At 44.7% G+C, this 15216-nt stretch overlaps 2 protein-coding genes across 4 annotated transcripts; one reads left to right on the forward strand and one right to left on the reverse strand.

Annotated features, from left to right (window-relative positions):
- Positions 1 to 445: 445 nt before the first annotated feature.
- nrn1a (neuritin 1a) lies at positions 446 to 5277 on the reverse strand. Its single transcript, XM_062479596.1, has 3 exons — positions 4985 to 5277; positions 1799 to 1943; positions 446 to 732 (listed from the first exon to the last, which is right to left on the reverse strand). Exons 1-3 carry the CDS (start codon positions 5037 to 5039, stop codon positions 504 to 506), a joined length of 429 nt encoding a protein of 142 aa, XP_062335580.1. The 5' UTR covers positions 5040 to 5277; the 3' UTR covers positions 446 to 503.
- A 1945-nt stretch (positions 5278 to 7222) lies between these two features.
- Positions 7223 to 14712, forward strand: LOC134034872 (coagulation factor XIII A chain-like). 3 transcript variants are annotated; one of them, XM_062479548.1, is made up of 16 exons: positions 7223 to 8411; positions 8590 to 8832; positions 9296 to 9478; positions 10090 to 10338; positions 10599 to 10717; positions 10956 to 11063; positions 11278 to 11452; positions 11577 to 11709; positions 11874 to 11977; positions 12186 to 12274; positions 12375 to 12567; positions 12905 to 13083; positions 13269 to 13362; positions 13476 to 13633; positions 13775 to 13911; positions 14034 to 14712. In XM_062479548.1, exons 2-16 carry the CDS (start codon positions 8673 to 8675, stop codon positions 14173 to 14175), a joined length of 2223 nt encoding a protein of 740 aa, XP_062335532.1. In that variant the 5' UTR covers positions 7223 to 8411; positions 8590 to 8672; the 3' UTR covers positions 14176 to 14712. The 3 variants fall into 3 exon arrangements, with proteins under 3 accessions (XP_062335532.1, XP_062335533.1, XP_062335534.1); XM_062479549.1 differs by having other exon boundaries at positions 12908 to 13083; XM_062479550.1 differs by lacking the exons at positions 7223 to 8411; positions 8590 to 8832; positions 9296 to 9478 and adding an exon at positions 9740 to 9810.
- Positions 14713 to 15216: the final 504 nt, after the last annotated feature.

A 15216-nucleotide genomic window follows, 5' to 3' on the forward strand; every position in this document is an offset into this window, starting at 1 on the left:
GGACTTGTATGTTGCTTGTATGTTCTCGCTGATCTCGTTTAGGTAAACGTAGTGTCGCGTTAGAGGCTACAGTATGAGCAACTTGCAATCACCTGTGATAACTGTGATGTTTCTATGTCTAGGCTTCTATATTAATTATTTATAGCTGACTTTAATGCTATGTAATTCCACTATCGTAACCGGGTGGACATCCATCAAAATGTCATCAGCATTTCAACTTAACACCTGCTAAATATTTAATGTAGCCTAACTGACCCCGAGGTCAGAGGAATATGGCGGAGCGCGCGCCGCTCCTGAAGACGACCGGCCAATGTCTCTGGCAAAATCAAGTCGCCTTCCCCGGGTGAAGAATACAAATCCATTCAGGTGTAGATTTTAATTCAAACGTCTTTTTTATGTCTTGTTGTATTGTTTTCTTGATAGCTAGCACTCGTTTTTCTTGATTTTCTTCTTCTTATTTGTTTATTTGTTTATTTTGTCGCTTTTACTTTTGTATGTTTTTCTTAAAATGCAAGCCAAGTCACTAGGGCGGAAAGTGCCGTTAGGAGCAGGGTGAGGCCACGGGGAGCGGTGGATTTGGGCGCTCCATTACCGCCTCCACAGAGTTCAAACAAGCTCCCGCGGAACTCGAGGTTTCTGGACTCCTTCTTCAGTTTTTCCCAGAGGTCTGTCGCTCCTTCATGGCAGTCTGCTAGCGCGGTGGTGGCGCAGGAGTGGAAGTCGTCCCAGTATCTGGAGAGAAGGGGGGATGGAGCAGGCGTCAGTGAGACTATAAGTGAATTTCCAAGCTTTAGGGCAAAAGTGTAAATACATGCAGTGTTGTTGGATAAAGACAAATAAAATGGAATGTATTATGAGGACATAATGTTTTTGTTATTTTTCGTATAACGAACATCCAGCCTATGTATAAGGCTTTTACAATCCAATGACAATGTCCATCCTTCTCCATGACTCTCACAAACACAACACACACACACACACTCACACAACCCAGGCCGGTGTCACACTAGTCTTACAATAAGCCAAGCCAAGTTGACGCATGCTCCTCCACCCATCCTTCCCTTGCAACCAGCAGTTATTTTACACAGCAGGGGACTTGAGGCAGGGGGTTGGGGTGCATGTGCAAGGCAGGCGAGAGGGAGGCAAAAAGAGAATAGGGCAGGCTAGGTGACATGGGACTGTGGTGGTCTCAGTGATACAGATTGAACATGTGATGAACAGTTTTCTATTGATGTCATCTCCAGCCCAATGGCTCCTCCGCTCCAAGAATATATTCCCTTGCGCATGCATTCACGGCACACCCACCGGTGCATGCACGCTGTCTCCCCCGGATCTGGCTCCATATCTAATCCAATCTAGACTATTGATGTTGACCCCTGAACTCAGCCTTGTCGATGGTATATCTCATTGCAATTAACGGGTATGTGTGTGAAAGGGGGGAGTGGGAGGGCACATTAACGCGCCCCTCCTGCTATACCGCACCTCGAGACTGTTGTGATGGAGCTGTCGAATTAAACTGGAGGCCCTCGTGCCATCTGGCGCACAGTGGTTCTCGTCTGTCTACCCCCTCCCCATTTCTTCCTCGTTACGTTTTTAAATGAAGGCAAGGGTTTCTAAGAACATTTAAAATTCTGTTCTGAGGTGTGGGGTTTCTCCTGAAATCAATTTTCCCAGAATCCAGATTTTGTTTCACATTTTTTTAGGGTAACCCCATTGGAACAGGGACACAGAGAAAGATAAAGAGAGGACTATTTTTTGAGGAAGGGGGGGAGAGGTGAAAACCATCAATGTAACATACGTGCAGATCGTCTGTAAGTTCTCCTTCTCCTCGAGCTCCTGCGGGTAGCTGGCCATGTTGTCGCCCAGTTGAAGCAGGCAGTTGGAGAAGCCCTTAAACACTGTATCACATCTCCCCGTGGCTCGCACTGCTTGCAGCAGGTAAGCTGAAGAGTAGCAAGAGGAAAGATATTTAAAAAAACGTTCTCGTTAGATAATGTTTGTAGCTATAGGCCTATAATAAAGTAGACCATAGAATTTATTTTTCTGATAATCTGACATTGTTTTATGTATTCTTTTTCCTTATTTCATTTAATGGTTTTTATGCTTGTTAAAATAGGTATATTCCACGGCATATATACTTAGTTCACCACATCGGCCATTCAGAAGTGTTTTGTAGGTTTGCGAGATGCCTGCCTGCTGGCGTACTTCCTTGCACCACGACAGAGTGGAACAGTCACAAAGAAGATGAGGTAATGCGCGCGCTTCTAATCAGGACCACGAGCGTGGAAAATGGGGGTGTGTTCCAGCCATTTGCATGGCTTTTTAGGCGCGCGCGTGTGTGTTATGTGTGAAGGGGCGTGGTTTCTCGTGGTGCTGCTTTGGGTAATTCAGACCCATTAAAAGGCGTCGTCCGTGTTTTATATAATTCATCTAATAGAGAAAATGACAGGCTTGTTAACGCTGCCCCCACCCCCTCCTCCATCTGACCCCACGAGCCCTGTCTCCAGTTTGCCAGGAGTGGGAAGTACGTGAGTATCCGCGGTTCGTTAGTCAGGAGATTCGGTCAATTGATCAGTTGTTACAAGACCATGTGGTTCCCGGTCGGTCGATCGGTCACAGAACCACACACCGTGTAAGATACACAGTTGTTTATCACGGCAAAATGAGATGACATGCAACCAGAGACCGTTTTTCGTTAGATTGATCACTGGACTGCAGCTGTAACCGTATGAATTGTGTAGGAATAAGGCTGTGTGACAAGCCAGCGTAAAAAATAAAATTAATTGATTTTTGCTTTTAAATGTGCATTCAAAAGCCTGCTGCCTAGCCTATTTAATGATTGCGGGACGGTATCCCAACCAAAGCTTTACATTCATCCTTACCGTCATGTGGGTCAGCAGCTCAAAAATCCTGTTTAACCTAGCTGTCAGCAAAGAATGGGTCACGGAATATAAACTAAGACAAGGTCACCGTCAAAATGTGTGAAATTGACAAATTTAAAGACGTTGGAATTTAAAATGTAGCAAATCTTTACTATAGAGCACGAGCACTGAGGCATACTGAATGAGGGCTCGAGCGGGAAGCTCTCACTCACAGCCTAGATAGCTTTGTCTTTATGGTATAACGACCTTCTTATTCGTTCGCTATGAGATTTTGCAAGACAGCACTGTAAAAATATCAAATAATCAAATAAAGGTTTTACCTCAAAGCGTGGTGTCAGTGTACAATGATTGGTATCGAACAGGCAACACAATTCACAAGGGTATTCAATCATTTAACAACCTAATATACCACCTAATCATGTCGAAAGAAGTGCCAGAAAAACTTGAGCAGAAAGGGCAGGCCAAGGGAATATTCTACTCTACCAAAAAGAAAAACCTTTAGGACTATCCATGAGACCACTTTCTATTCAATTATGTTCTATTCGACTAGGTAACCTTGACTAAAGTTTTAACCTAAGTTAAAAAATTTAAAAACTTCTGACCATGTTATAGGTTATGGAATCTTAACACTTGCAGCAGGTAAACCGTAAAACAGAGGTGAAGCCCTCCAAGTGAGTGAAATGAGGACAGTGCCGTTGAGAACAAGTCCTCACACGTGTTACACGCACATCCATGCCTCCAGCTCAACCCGCAGTGGATGCTGCTGCTACTTAATAAAGCCTGCTGGAACAGTCACACCCCCTCTCAGTCCGCAGCCACACACAAATGCTACTACGCATTCCGCCCTAAAGGTCCTCTACACGCACCACAGAAAATAGTACTAGAGAATCAGGTAGTAGGCTACCGTTCGGACGAACCAGTCAAATTCAACCCAGAGGGGATAAGAGCATTTACAACAATCAAACGGTACCGTTTATAATAGCCGATAGGCTAATAGGCAACGTCCTAGGCCAACTCTCGTTTGATATTGTAGCCTTGTGAAAAGATAAAACCAATAATTGGGGAACGGGGACTTGGAACACTGGATAACGTGACACGCATAGACTAGTTTTAAAATAGCCAAGTAGCCTAAATAAGATTACGATCATTTCTTCGTTTTAAATTACGCATAATTAGTTTTTCTCTGATTAAAACGACATTACGACATTTCCTTAAGAAATAGCCTATGGATTAATATTCAACACAATTTTAATGATACATTACATATAGGCCTATTCGATACGCTTAATTCGTTAGTTTTCTCCAACAAATATGCTGATTTGATATGTAGCCTATGCTACCATATAGTTAGGCTATATATAGCGAACGGATGCACCGATAGCCTAACTCACAATTTTCCATCAGTTCTTTCACAATTTTTTATTAAATTATTTTTACTGACATTTTTCGTTCTTATTTAAGATCCAAGGAAAACATTCCTACTTGAATCAAATCGGCGGGGCTGGGGGGTTCTCCTATAAATGCTCCTCGGTTTGACAGATGTAGACTAAATGATTTAAAATGCCCAAGCTACCAGCAGCAGCAACGGATTCCACGAGCAGCACCGTTCTCTATCAACAGCGCTCACGTTATCCAATGAAAACGGAAAACAACAGTAGCCTATGTTATTTATAATTATATCTCTAGAAATTATAGCGCATAGCCTACAATGTTCATTTTTACTGTTTTCACAGAAGCATTTAGAATTGTATAATTGTATAATATTTCTCAGACATTATGGAGATATAAGCTACGGCACCCTCACGCTATAGGCTAAGTAGCCTAACATTATTTATTGAAGCCCATTCCCGAGTGTTTGTTCTACTGGACTTTCAGTAGCTACACTAGGACTAACCTATGCAGTAGAAATAGACCAAGGATTAAATCATTTTTTCATTGATGGAATTTATATTGTTTTACAAACGTTACTTTTTTGCTAAAATTATACAAGATATGTGCTAGACGCAAACACCTTGTTGCTAAATTATTACAATTTGGCACAATAATAACGATAAATCGTTATCCTATAGGGGAGGACCGGGGAAGTAAAGGATGCAACTCACCCAAGTGGACAGCTATAATCAGGGAGATGCACCTGCCAGACCGGGTCAATCCCATCCTACGGTCGGTAAAACCATTGGCGTCTGCAGATCTTTAAAAACTTGAACGGAAAAACTATGTAGGAGTCTGGTTGTCACACATAGCCATCAACTTCCGAAGAGATTCCGTTACCGGGTTCCGTGTTTTTTGTGCTCCCGCGTTGCCTTTTTACGCACACGACCGGGCGGATAGGAGTGAAATGGTGCACCCCGTAAAGTGAGGGCGGTGATGCCTCGTTTTTTCTGCTCCCGAACTCTCTCTCTCTTTCACGCCCACATACCATGCTTGACGTAAAAGCGACTGTTGGACTCCCCCTCTCTCCATTTTCTCATTTGCTAGACAGGGCTAGTCCCCCCCTCCCCTCCTTCCCTCCTCCTTCTCCCCCGCTGCTACTCTCCCCTCCTCCTCCTTTTCTCGTACCGACTGTCATTAGAACTATGCGGTGATACCGGCATCTGGGTCACGGGCGCACGTGAACGCCCCTAGACCACACCAACCGTTCATGTCTGGAGAGGTGAGAGTGCGTGTGGTGACCATTTATCTGGGTTCTTAAATGCCACATTCCCTCGTTCGAGTTATTGATCAAGCGTAATCCACAGGGAAATACATTTGAGATTTTTTTCAGGATTATTTAGGCAGTATAAACGAATGAAACAAGATGATGCGATGGTGAATTGTGTTGATTTACCATATACATTTCTAGCCCGGTCCAAAACTACTCGGTTCTAGATAGCTAATCCATGGCCTAAACTGTGACCTTGTGTAAATACAAACGGAATCTGATTATACACAGAGAAAATAGACAGCCAATAGACAGACAGCAAGATTTCTTATGATAGAAGCTTCTTAGAAAAGTGTTGAGAGTAGACTATTCTTGCTTTTACCCAGCGCTCCTGAAGCGTCACTGAATACCCGAGACTGGCGGTCATTCGATACCCTCTCAGTCTGTTTTAGACGTAGTGTTTTTCAAAATGATATATTTTGTCCTTTATCTGAATGAAAATGTTGACATTTAAAGTCTCCCTCGACATTCACGCCCGTAGCCACACACCAGACACATCAGTGCTAGTTCGCATTGTAAATGTGAGGTTTATATCCCCCTCCCTATATGGATAGAGTTCAAACGTCCAACCTTTCTTCCTCGAGATTAAAATGGGCTCATTGACGAAATTCAATCATTTAAAATTCAGTCGAAGACGCAAGGTGTCTTAAGAGGTGTGCGTGTGTGAGGGAGAGAAACAGAGAGACATAAGCGTCAGTCTAACATAAATTAATGGTAGACCATGGAAGAAGCTAGAATACCATTATATTTTCTCCCCCCAAAATAAAGGATCTTGCCCCTTCCCCTGCTGCTGACGTCAGCGGTATTTAGTAGCGAGCCAATGAGTTTTACTTCTCTCAGTGCCAGACCCGCGACGCACCGAGCAGAATATTAAAAAGTTTCCCCGAGGCGCGCGCGCTGTGAGGGAGAATCCTCTTACAGTGCGAACAGTGGACAGCGGCTAGAACCCCTCTCAGCCGCGCCGCGCGTGCACCACGCTGCTGAGTAATTGAGTCCCTAGACAGTTCATTTTGAGACCGGAGACTGCGCTGTAATGTGTTTAATGAAGACTGTATCGAAGAAAAATCGCCCACACCGCTCCTAGAGCGGGCGTCCGTGATCAGAACTTTAGGTGTTCTGATGTGCGCTGTTATTTGACCTTGTTGAGAACTAGCGTTTTGCCCAATAACCTTCCGCAATTGCATCTCCATAATCCCAAAAAGCAACAGAGACACAGAACATCAGTAAGGTTATTAGTAGGCCTAGGCTATCATCAAATTTTGGGCGTACGCCTACAGGCAGGTCGATACAAGGTGGGTGCAGTAGATGGCCGTAGAGGCCTGCAACTTGCTGCCCCCGGCTGCTATTATGCTATGGTTCTCACCCTCGTCTTCCTATCTGGCTGGAATGTTCGAGAACGATGTAACACAATACTACACTAGAGGCGAGGGAAGACAAGACGTCACCAGTTGGAGAAAATTCCTGAATGAGGGTTTCGGTTGGTTGGTTGGTTTTGCGTACTGGGGAAGGTCTGACTGCGGTATTGCTCATCCCCATTGATAAACTGATGTCTTGTCGCCTCCTGGTGGTGTATGTCTGTAATTACATAATAACACTTCGGACAACCATTTGAAGATATTAGTTGCAAAAATGGCCACAAATAAAGATTGTTTTTTACGATAATTTATCTTCTATTTTTGCCCACATCAGTTACATATCCCCCCCCCCCACTCAGATTGGAATCTGTACAGTATGGATCATGGGACCTTGAAGACATTGGTCACTCAAACTAACATAACCACACACACATATACACACTTACACTCACACATAAACAGTCTGTCACACTAAGTCAAACACTCACACAAACAAATGTACTCTGCCAGCCTGACACATTAACACATACAGTAGTTTCTACTTTGTCACTGTCAATTGCAGATGGTGTCCTCTGATGTCCTCCATAGAAAAGCCTAAATAGAGTGTGAGATGTGTCAACTTACATCTCTGATTTCTCCATGTTTAACTGGATGAGGATGACCTGCCAGCAGAACGCCAGTCACATGGTCCTTATTTACTGTAGGAACCCCTCATCTCAGCAGAAACAGTGCAAGAGAAATGCTGACAGCCCACTAAACTATGGCTGGTGTATTGATGCTGCTGAGATGAGATGAGGGACAGATTTTAATGTTTCCCAGAGTCACAGAGCAGGCTTGGGATCTGTTTAGATCACAGCCAGTGAGGCTGAGATGACATAATCCTGGGTCAGTTTATACTCTGACAATTAAAACCCCTCTGTATATCCAGCAGCAGGTCTATCTGACCCAGGCAGGAAGTGTCAAGAGTGTGAAATTCTCTGTGTTCTAGAATGAGGAACTGTACTATGTCACTGTGACCAGATACCCTGTTGTAGCCATGGCGACCCAGATGTACTGTAGAGCATACAAAAGCTAAGGATTAGCATGATAACAACCGCAACAAACATCAAAGATATGTAACAGTTCTCTAACAAAGAAGACAATAAGAACCATAAGAAGATTATAACAGTAGAGCAGTCATGTTCTGTTTGGTGAATCAGAGCAGAGTGGACATATTCGATGTAGACATGTCGTACATATGTGGAAAAGTACTTGAGCACCCCTTTAAAATGACTGGAATTTCTACCTCAACTTCCTATTCAATGGGGGGCATGGTCAGTGTGTGTGTGTGTGTGTGTGTGTGTGTGTGCGTGTGTGTGTGTGAATGAGGAACTATCTGGGGTTTATAAATCCTTGGTTGGACGTCTGTGGATCACCATTGGAGTGCCTCAGGGATTCCAGCAGCTTCATCTCTTCCTCAGAACAACCCAACAGGTGAGTCAGTCCTCTTCTGAGCTTGTAAACAACACACTCTGAACCAACTTTGGGCAGAATTAATCTGTTTTTTTTTTCTTGAAAAGTAATCAAAAACTTTCAGTTAATATCTCATCAAGATCTTATCGACCGCACAATTCTCTGTCACTAACTTTCTCTCCTCTCTTTCCACCCTCAGTCTCTTCCACTCTTCCTCCATTCACCACCTCGCCCCACCCCTGTCTACATAGCGGTGTCAGGACCTGTTACTGCCACTTCACCATGAGTATTTGTGCCAATACCGTGCTGGTGCCCACCGTGACCCATGCTGGGCGTTACAGCACACCACGTCCCCGCTGTAATGCTGAGTTCCACCACATGCAGGAGTTTGTACCCTTTGGTGGCAAGGAAGGAGAAGAGGATCCTACACTAGTTTCAGATGGTAGGGAAAAAAGATATGTGTTTGTGCATGTGTGACAGCATGTTCCATCACCCCTCAGAACTGCTGACCTCATAACACCTCTTCATCTTCCATCCCTATGGCCCTCCATCCCTCTATTCGTCCAATCTTTCATCCATCCCTTCTTCCCTTCAATGCTGTATCCCTCATTCTTCTATGCTTCATGCCACCATCCATATTTTGCTCCACTGTGTTTAAGAGAGATTCCTCAGTTCAGCACTTCGCTGCAGCTCAACCCCATTGGCTTTCTGGGTGGCAAGAAAGAGTTCTTCTCACTGCGGTCCTCTGGGAAGTGAGAGCTGAGGGGCAGCAGTGTGTTTGTGCTGAGGGCAGGGCTTTGGGATCTACAGCTACTGTCATGGAACTGCCCGTCTGACAAACTGGAGCACACACACAGGTTTCTGAGAGAGTTGAGTTTGAATTAATGTGTGTGTGCGTGTGTTAGACATTTCCAGCCTCAACGTGGTCACAGTGGACATGTTGCAGCAGAGCAACAAGGTGGAGCACCACACCGCCAGGTACGATTCCCCCCAGCTCATCATACGCAGGGGACAGGAGTTCTTCGTATCCGTGACCTTCAATCGACCCCTGAGCCCCACCGATAAGTTCCAGCTGGAGTTCATGATTGGTGAGCTGCTCCAGGTGTAGATGTTCAGCATTAAAAGGACATTATGTGGGTGTTTCTGCTTTTCTGCTGGTTAGTAAGGGAGTCAGGTGGCTGAGCGGTGAGGGAATCGGGCTAGTAATCCGAAGGTTGCCAGTTCGATTCCTGGTCATGCAAACTGACGTTGTGTCCTTGGGCAAGGCACTTCACCCTACTTGCCTCGGGGGAATGTCCCTGTATTTACTGTAAGTCGCTCTGGATAAGAGCGTCTGCTAAATGTAAATGTAGTAAGAGGACATGTAGATAATGAGAATCATTAACTCATGTGTGTTTGATTTGTCTCATGGGTGACACATGTAAGATTCATCCATTGGTTTTCTGCACTGGAAAAGAGAAATCAAACTTACTCCAAGTAGATTTGTCCAGTACTGATTTGTAGTTAGACTACAAATTGCATAAGTTGTTTGAGTAGAAATATATCTCCAAAGGGAGACTGCTAATGACTCCAGCTTGTCTGTAAAAATGTAAATGTCAAGAGCTCCTCCTCTTCCCCCCCTTTCATCCTTCTTCTGCCCCCCTCCTCCATCTCCTCTCCACCCAACTCCCCTCCTCTTCTTCCACCTTCCCATTCCCAGGTGCCAACCCCACAGTCAGTAAAGAATCCATGATTGTGGTGCCATTTTACGGCAGCCCCGGGGGGTCATGGACAGGTCGGAGGGTGAATAAGCAAGGTGCCATGGTGACACTGGGCATCACTCCAAATCCAAAAGCGCTGGTCGGAAAGTTCCAGAGCTGCGTGGCCATCTTGATCCCCAGTGGAATCATCCGGACCAAACGGGACCCCAGCACTGACCTCTACCTGCTGTTCAACGCCTGGTGCCCTGGTCAGTACAGCTGAAGTTGTGGTGGTGGGTTAAGAAGTGGGTATCCTCAGTGGTGTAGTTTAGTAAGAAGTAGTGGGTATGATGTTTCTCCACTGTTCATCTTAAAGTGGACATAAATGCAAACCACGTAGACTAAACTCTCAAATGTTCTGAAATGACCTTGTGGTGATTAAGATGTTGGAACTATATAGTTGTAGACTGTGTGTCCATGAATGAAGAGTACTGATTCTAATCCTGGACTGTGTGTGTGCTCTCCTTAGATGATGAAGTGTTTCTAAACAACGATACAGACAGGAATGAGTATGTGCTGAATGATTATGGAGTCTTATACATGGGAAATGTTGATGCTGTGTCTCACAGAATGTGGCTCTATGGTCAGGTATATACATACATACATACACATACATACATACATACACACACACACACACACACACACACACACACACACACACACACACACACACACACACACACACACACACACACACACACACACGCACACACACACACACACACACACACACACACACACACACATACACTTATGCAGTTTCCCCAGACACACACACATACACACCCACAAGCATGACACAAGCTCCCTGTGTGTGTTCCAGTTTGAGCGTGGAGTGCTGGATGCCTGCATCTACATCCTGGATGCATGTAATATGCCTATTGACAACAGAGGCAGCAGCATCTACATCACCAGGCAGGCCTCGGCCATGGTGAGTCAGCACTGGAACATCATACATGGAACATTTTCTTTTAACTTATTTCACATATTACCTTTGTAATACTGCTACTTTGTTTATCTTGACATGACTTAACGTTGCTTTACCAGATGTAGTTCTGTAAATGCTCTGGTACTAGGTATTTGTTGTACGACACACTTGATCAAATGTGACAAAAGTTTTTCTTTTTACAAAACATTACATGTAGATTAACTCAGAGGATGATGATGGGGTAATAGTTGGACGATGGGACGAAGACTACTCTCTGGGCACGGCTCCTGATCTGTGGACAGGCAGCACACAGATTCTGCTGAAGTACGCCAGCACGCGCACACCTGTCCGTTACGGGCAGTGCTGGGTCTTTGCAGGAGTGTTCAACAGCTGTGAGTGGACAACTTACACTCAAATGAACTCAGAAACACACAAACTCACACACATCAACAAGTATATACACAGACACAGAAACACTCAGAGCTCTCCTTATCCAATCCCCCCCCCCCCCCCCAGTCCTGCGCTGTCTGGGAATTCCATCCAGGGTTGTTACAAACTACGGCTCTGCCCACGACAATGATGGCAAAATAAAGATTGACATCATCTTCCTCCCAAATGGAGAACGTGACAAAGTCACAGACTCCATCTGGTAGGTCCATCACTCTGTCAATCAGCCATGCATCAACCAATGATTATGGGACACAGGAAGCAAAAGTATTTTGAAGGTGCTGGCTCTCCATTTGTTCTTTGTTGTACTCTGCTCTGCTCCTCTCAACTCCATACTTGATTCTATTCTATTCTGTTCTACTCTAGGAACTACCATTGCTGGAATGAGGCGTACATGAGCAGGAGTGATCTGCCTGCAGGTCTAGGAGGCTGGCAGGTAGTGGACGCCACTCCACAGGAGACAGGCAGTGGTAGGACCCCCCCCCCCCACACACACACACACTTACAAACACACAGAGACACAAAGACACATACAGGTGCACCAACATTCAAACAAACAAACACACACACACACACTACTGAGTTGTATAAGTACAGTCGCTCTGGATAAGAGCGTCTGCTAAATGACTAAATGTAATAAGTAGCTCTTGTGTTGATGTGTTTGTGTGTAACTCGCAGGATATTATTGTTGTGGGCCAGCATCAGTCAAGGCCGTCAAGGAGGGTCAGGTCTCTTATCCCTTCGACATGAAGTTTGTCTTCGCTGAGGTGAGGAACAGTCCCTAAACGTGGAGACATTACAAATAGGACAAACAAGAAAACCTTTGATGTTTCTCCCTCTCTGCTCTCCTTTCTCCCTCCCCAACAGGTTGCCAGTTATGTGGTGTTCCAAAAGCGTGACGAATATGGAGTTTTGACCCCCTTCCACACAGACAAAACCTGTGTGGGAAAGTTGGTCCTCACCAAGTCTGTGGACAGTGATGAGCCAGCTGACATCACAAATACATACAAGTACCCTGTTGCAGAGGAGATTCGAGGTTTTAAAACTGCGGGTGCAAAGGGTAGTGAATAATTATTTTTTGCTTGCAAAAACATGCTCAAAATTAATACTAGATCTTAAAATTTAAAATATACCATTAGAGTACAAAAAACCATGATAGAAAATACAACTCTGACATCACTTAAAAATGTTCTAAAAACATTTAATCTGGTTTTTACATTAATTTGAAAATGTTAATTTTTTCATCCTAGCAGTAGGGGGTGCAAATGTACCCCCTGCACCCGCGGTAAAATCGCCTATGCCCTGTTGGTACATGGCATGACTGATGTTCATACACTGATGTGACACCCAGATGTTCATACACACACACACCCTCTCTGACTTGTCCCTCTCCTCAGTAGGCATCAGTAATGATGAACCCACCAGTGTTCTGGGAGAGGACTTGGAGAGCGACAACCCTGAGCTTCCAGGAACCACAGTGACAGCGTCCATCCTGGTCAACCAAGTCCAGCTGGAGCAGGACTTCACCTTGGTTATTGAGTTTACCAACCTGGGGGGGGTCGAGCTCAAGATACAGGTGGGATGTACTGCACAAATGTGAATAAATGTACGTGTATAGTATGTATTTGTATGTAAACGTGTGTGTGCATTGTGTATATTTGTGTGTTTCAAACACACATTGTCTCCATTCTTTTGTTTGTTTGTTCCTTCATCAATCCATCCCTGCTTTCATCCAACAAACCATCCATCCACCCATCCCAGGCCAACCTGTCTGGCAGCGTGGCCTTTTATACTGGAGTGCCGTCAGAAAAGTTTAAAGACGAAAACGTAGACGTCACCGTCAGTCCATACACAAGTGAGTGTGAGGCCCTCTGAGTGTGTGTGTGTCAGAGAGAGATTGAGATGATATACATGGACAAAAACCTTCATCTCCTCCTCCTCTCCCCTCGTCCTGCTGTTCTCCTCCAGCTGAGCGTGTCTTGGTGAATGTGTTGGCGGTGGAGTACATGCCCAACATCAACTTTCAGTCCAACCTCTACTTCACTTTGGTGGGACACACAACCGACAACCAGGACTTCGCTACTGTGAAGGTCCTCACTCTGCAGGTCCCTACTCTCAGCATTGAGGTCAGTACACACACACACTCTCTCATTTTCTGTTTCTCTCTGGCTCCCTCTCTCTTTTCTCTAACCCCCACCCCACTCCCACCCCTTTGCTCCCTTTCTTTCACACAAACATTGTGACAAAGGTGTATTGTGGGTTCCCAGGTGAGCGAACCCCCCCATCTGGGTCAGGTAACGTATGTCACGGTCAGCTTCACCAATCCCTTCACCTTCTCTCTGGACGACGTCTCCATCAGCTGTGAGGGATCTGGCCTCCTGGACTTCAAAATCAAGCAGTACAGGTGACCCCCCCCCCCCCTCACACACAGTCGCCAGACATAAAACACACATCTTCATAGAATTTTTTTCAGCACTGTGAACGCTGTGTGTGTGTGTGTGGGTGTGTGTGTGTGTGTGTGCGCAGTGTGATCGCTCCCAACGACACTATCACCTGGGTCGAGTCGTGCTGTCCGAAGCGAACAGGGAAAAGTCGCCTCTGCGCCTTTCTGGACTGCAACAAGCTCAGACGTGTCAGCGGGATCCTGGACGTTCTCATCCTACCCTGATTGGCTTGGCAGGAGAAGACCCGCCTACTTGCCCCTTTACCCCCTTTACCGGTCCTTCACCAATCAACAGAGAGCAAGGAATGCGAAGCCCAAGTAGCGCATGTTTTTTTTGTTGTATTCTATTTCCTTGGAATGGCTCCTGCACTTTTAATCCGCAAAATAACTAATTTCAAGTCACATGTTCCCCATTCAAATTTAAATTAACCTGTGGAGGCTATATTGAAAACTACTTTCAGGTTTTGAAAAATGATCTGTCTTTGAAAACAATGCAAACCAAATATTTTAGCTTCATAAAATCATGATCATTTCATTACCTATCTGATCAAATGCTTCTCCTATTATTCTATTTTAGATCTTATGAATCTGAGTTTGAAAACATTTTAAGAGAAATGGCAAGATCTGTCAAAACCAGTAGAAACCTTGGTCTCTTACATAATCATTTTCTTTATCTTCTGTTTTGTTTCTATTATTAATATTTGTTTTAGTAAAAGCTTTGCTCAGCCAATTATGATCAATAAAGCATTCATAAAATCATGACACTGTCGTGTTACTCTGTTGCTTTTTTGTTGAAAACTGTCAGTAGCCAAAGAGTAGCAGCAGTAGATGGCAATGAACACTATGGGGAAGATGAATGAAAGCGTGTGTGTGTGAATGTGTGTGTGGTTGGTGTGTGTGTGGTGGAGGAGGGGGGGTTCAGAGGAATACGGGCCAGTGAGCATGAGGAAGATGTTGGCTTCCGAACAACAGGTACTTATTTCAGCTTCAGCCATTTTGTTAATCTGTTGGTGAAACAGTCAGTGTTTGTTCTGAAATACATCTGATAAACGGGGTGGGTCTAGGAGCAAATCCTGCTGTGCAGAATTAAACCATATTGGAGTGATCCATGGCTTCATCACTTTGTGCAATTACCTTCTGCTAAAGGTGATTGATGAAGGTTACATTTTCATGTTGTTGCCCTTCTGCCTGTACCTGTACACATCCCATCAATAAAATACATGATGCTGATTTCTCAATGACAGCTTTGCTCCAAATGTAACATTG

The sequence above is a fragment of the Osmerus eperlanus genome, chromosome 15, assembly GCF_963692335.1.
Source record: "Osmerus eperlanus chromosome 15, fOsmEpe2.1, whole genome shotgun sequence".
Taxonomy (NCBI): domain Eukaryota; kingdom Metazoa; phylum Chordata; class Actinopteri; order Osmeriformes; family Osmeridae; genus Osmerus; species Osmerus eperlanus.

Excerpts from the sequence above, each read along its gene's own strand:
- nrn1a (XM_062479596.1), bottom strand. The coding sequence starts at position 5,039 with ATGGGATTGACCCGGTCTGGCAGGTGCATCTCCCTGATTATAGCTGTC. Across the intron at positions 1,944-4,984 it reads GATTATAGCTGTCCACTTGG|CTTACCTGCTGCAAGCAGTG; the intron begins GTGAGTTGCATC and ends GCTACTCTTCAG. Across the intron at positions 733-1,798 it reads AACTTACAGACGATCTGCAC|ATACTGGGACGACTTCCACT; the intron begins GTATGTTACATT and ends CCTTCTCTCCAG.
- LOC134034872 (XM_062479548.1), top strand. The coding sequence starts at position 8,673 with ATGAGTATTTGTGCCAATACCGTGCTGGTGCCCACCGTGACCCATGCT. Across the intron at positions 10,718-10,955 it reads GAATGTGGCTCTATGGTCAG|TTTGAGCGTGGAGTGCTGGA; the intron begins GTATATACATAC and ends TGTGTGTTCCAG. Across the intron at positions 11,453-11,576 it reads TGCAGGAGTGTTCAACAGCT|TCCTGCGCTGTCTGGGAATT; the intron begins GTGAGTGGACAA and ends CCCCCCCCCCAG.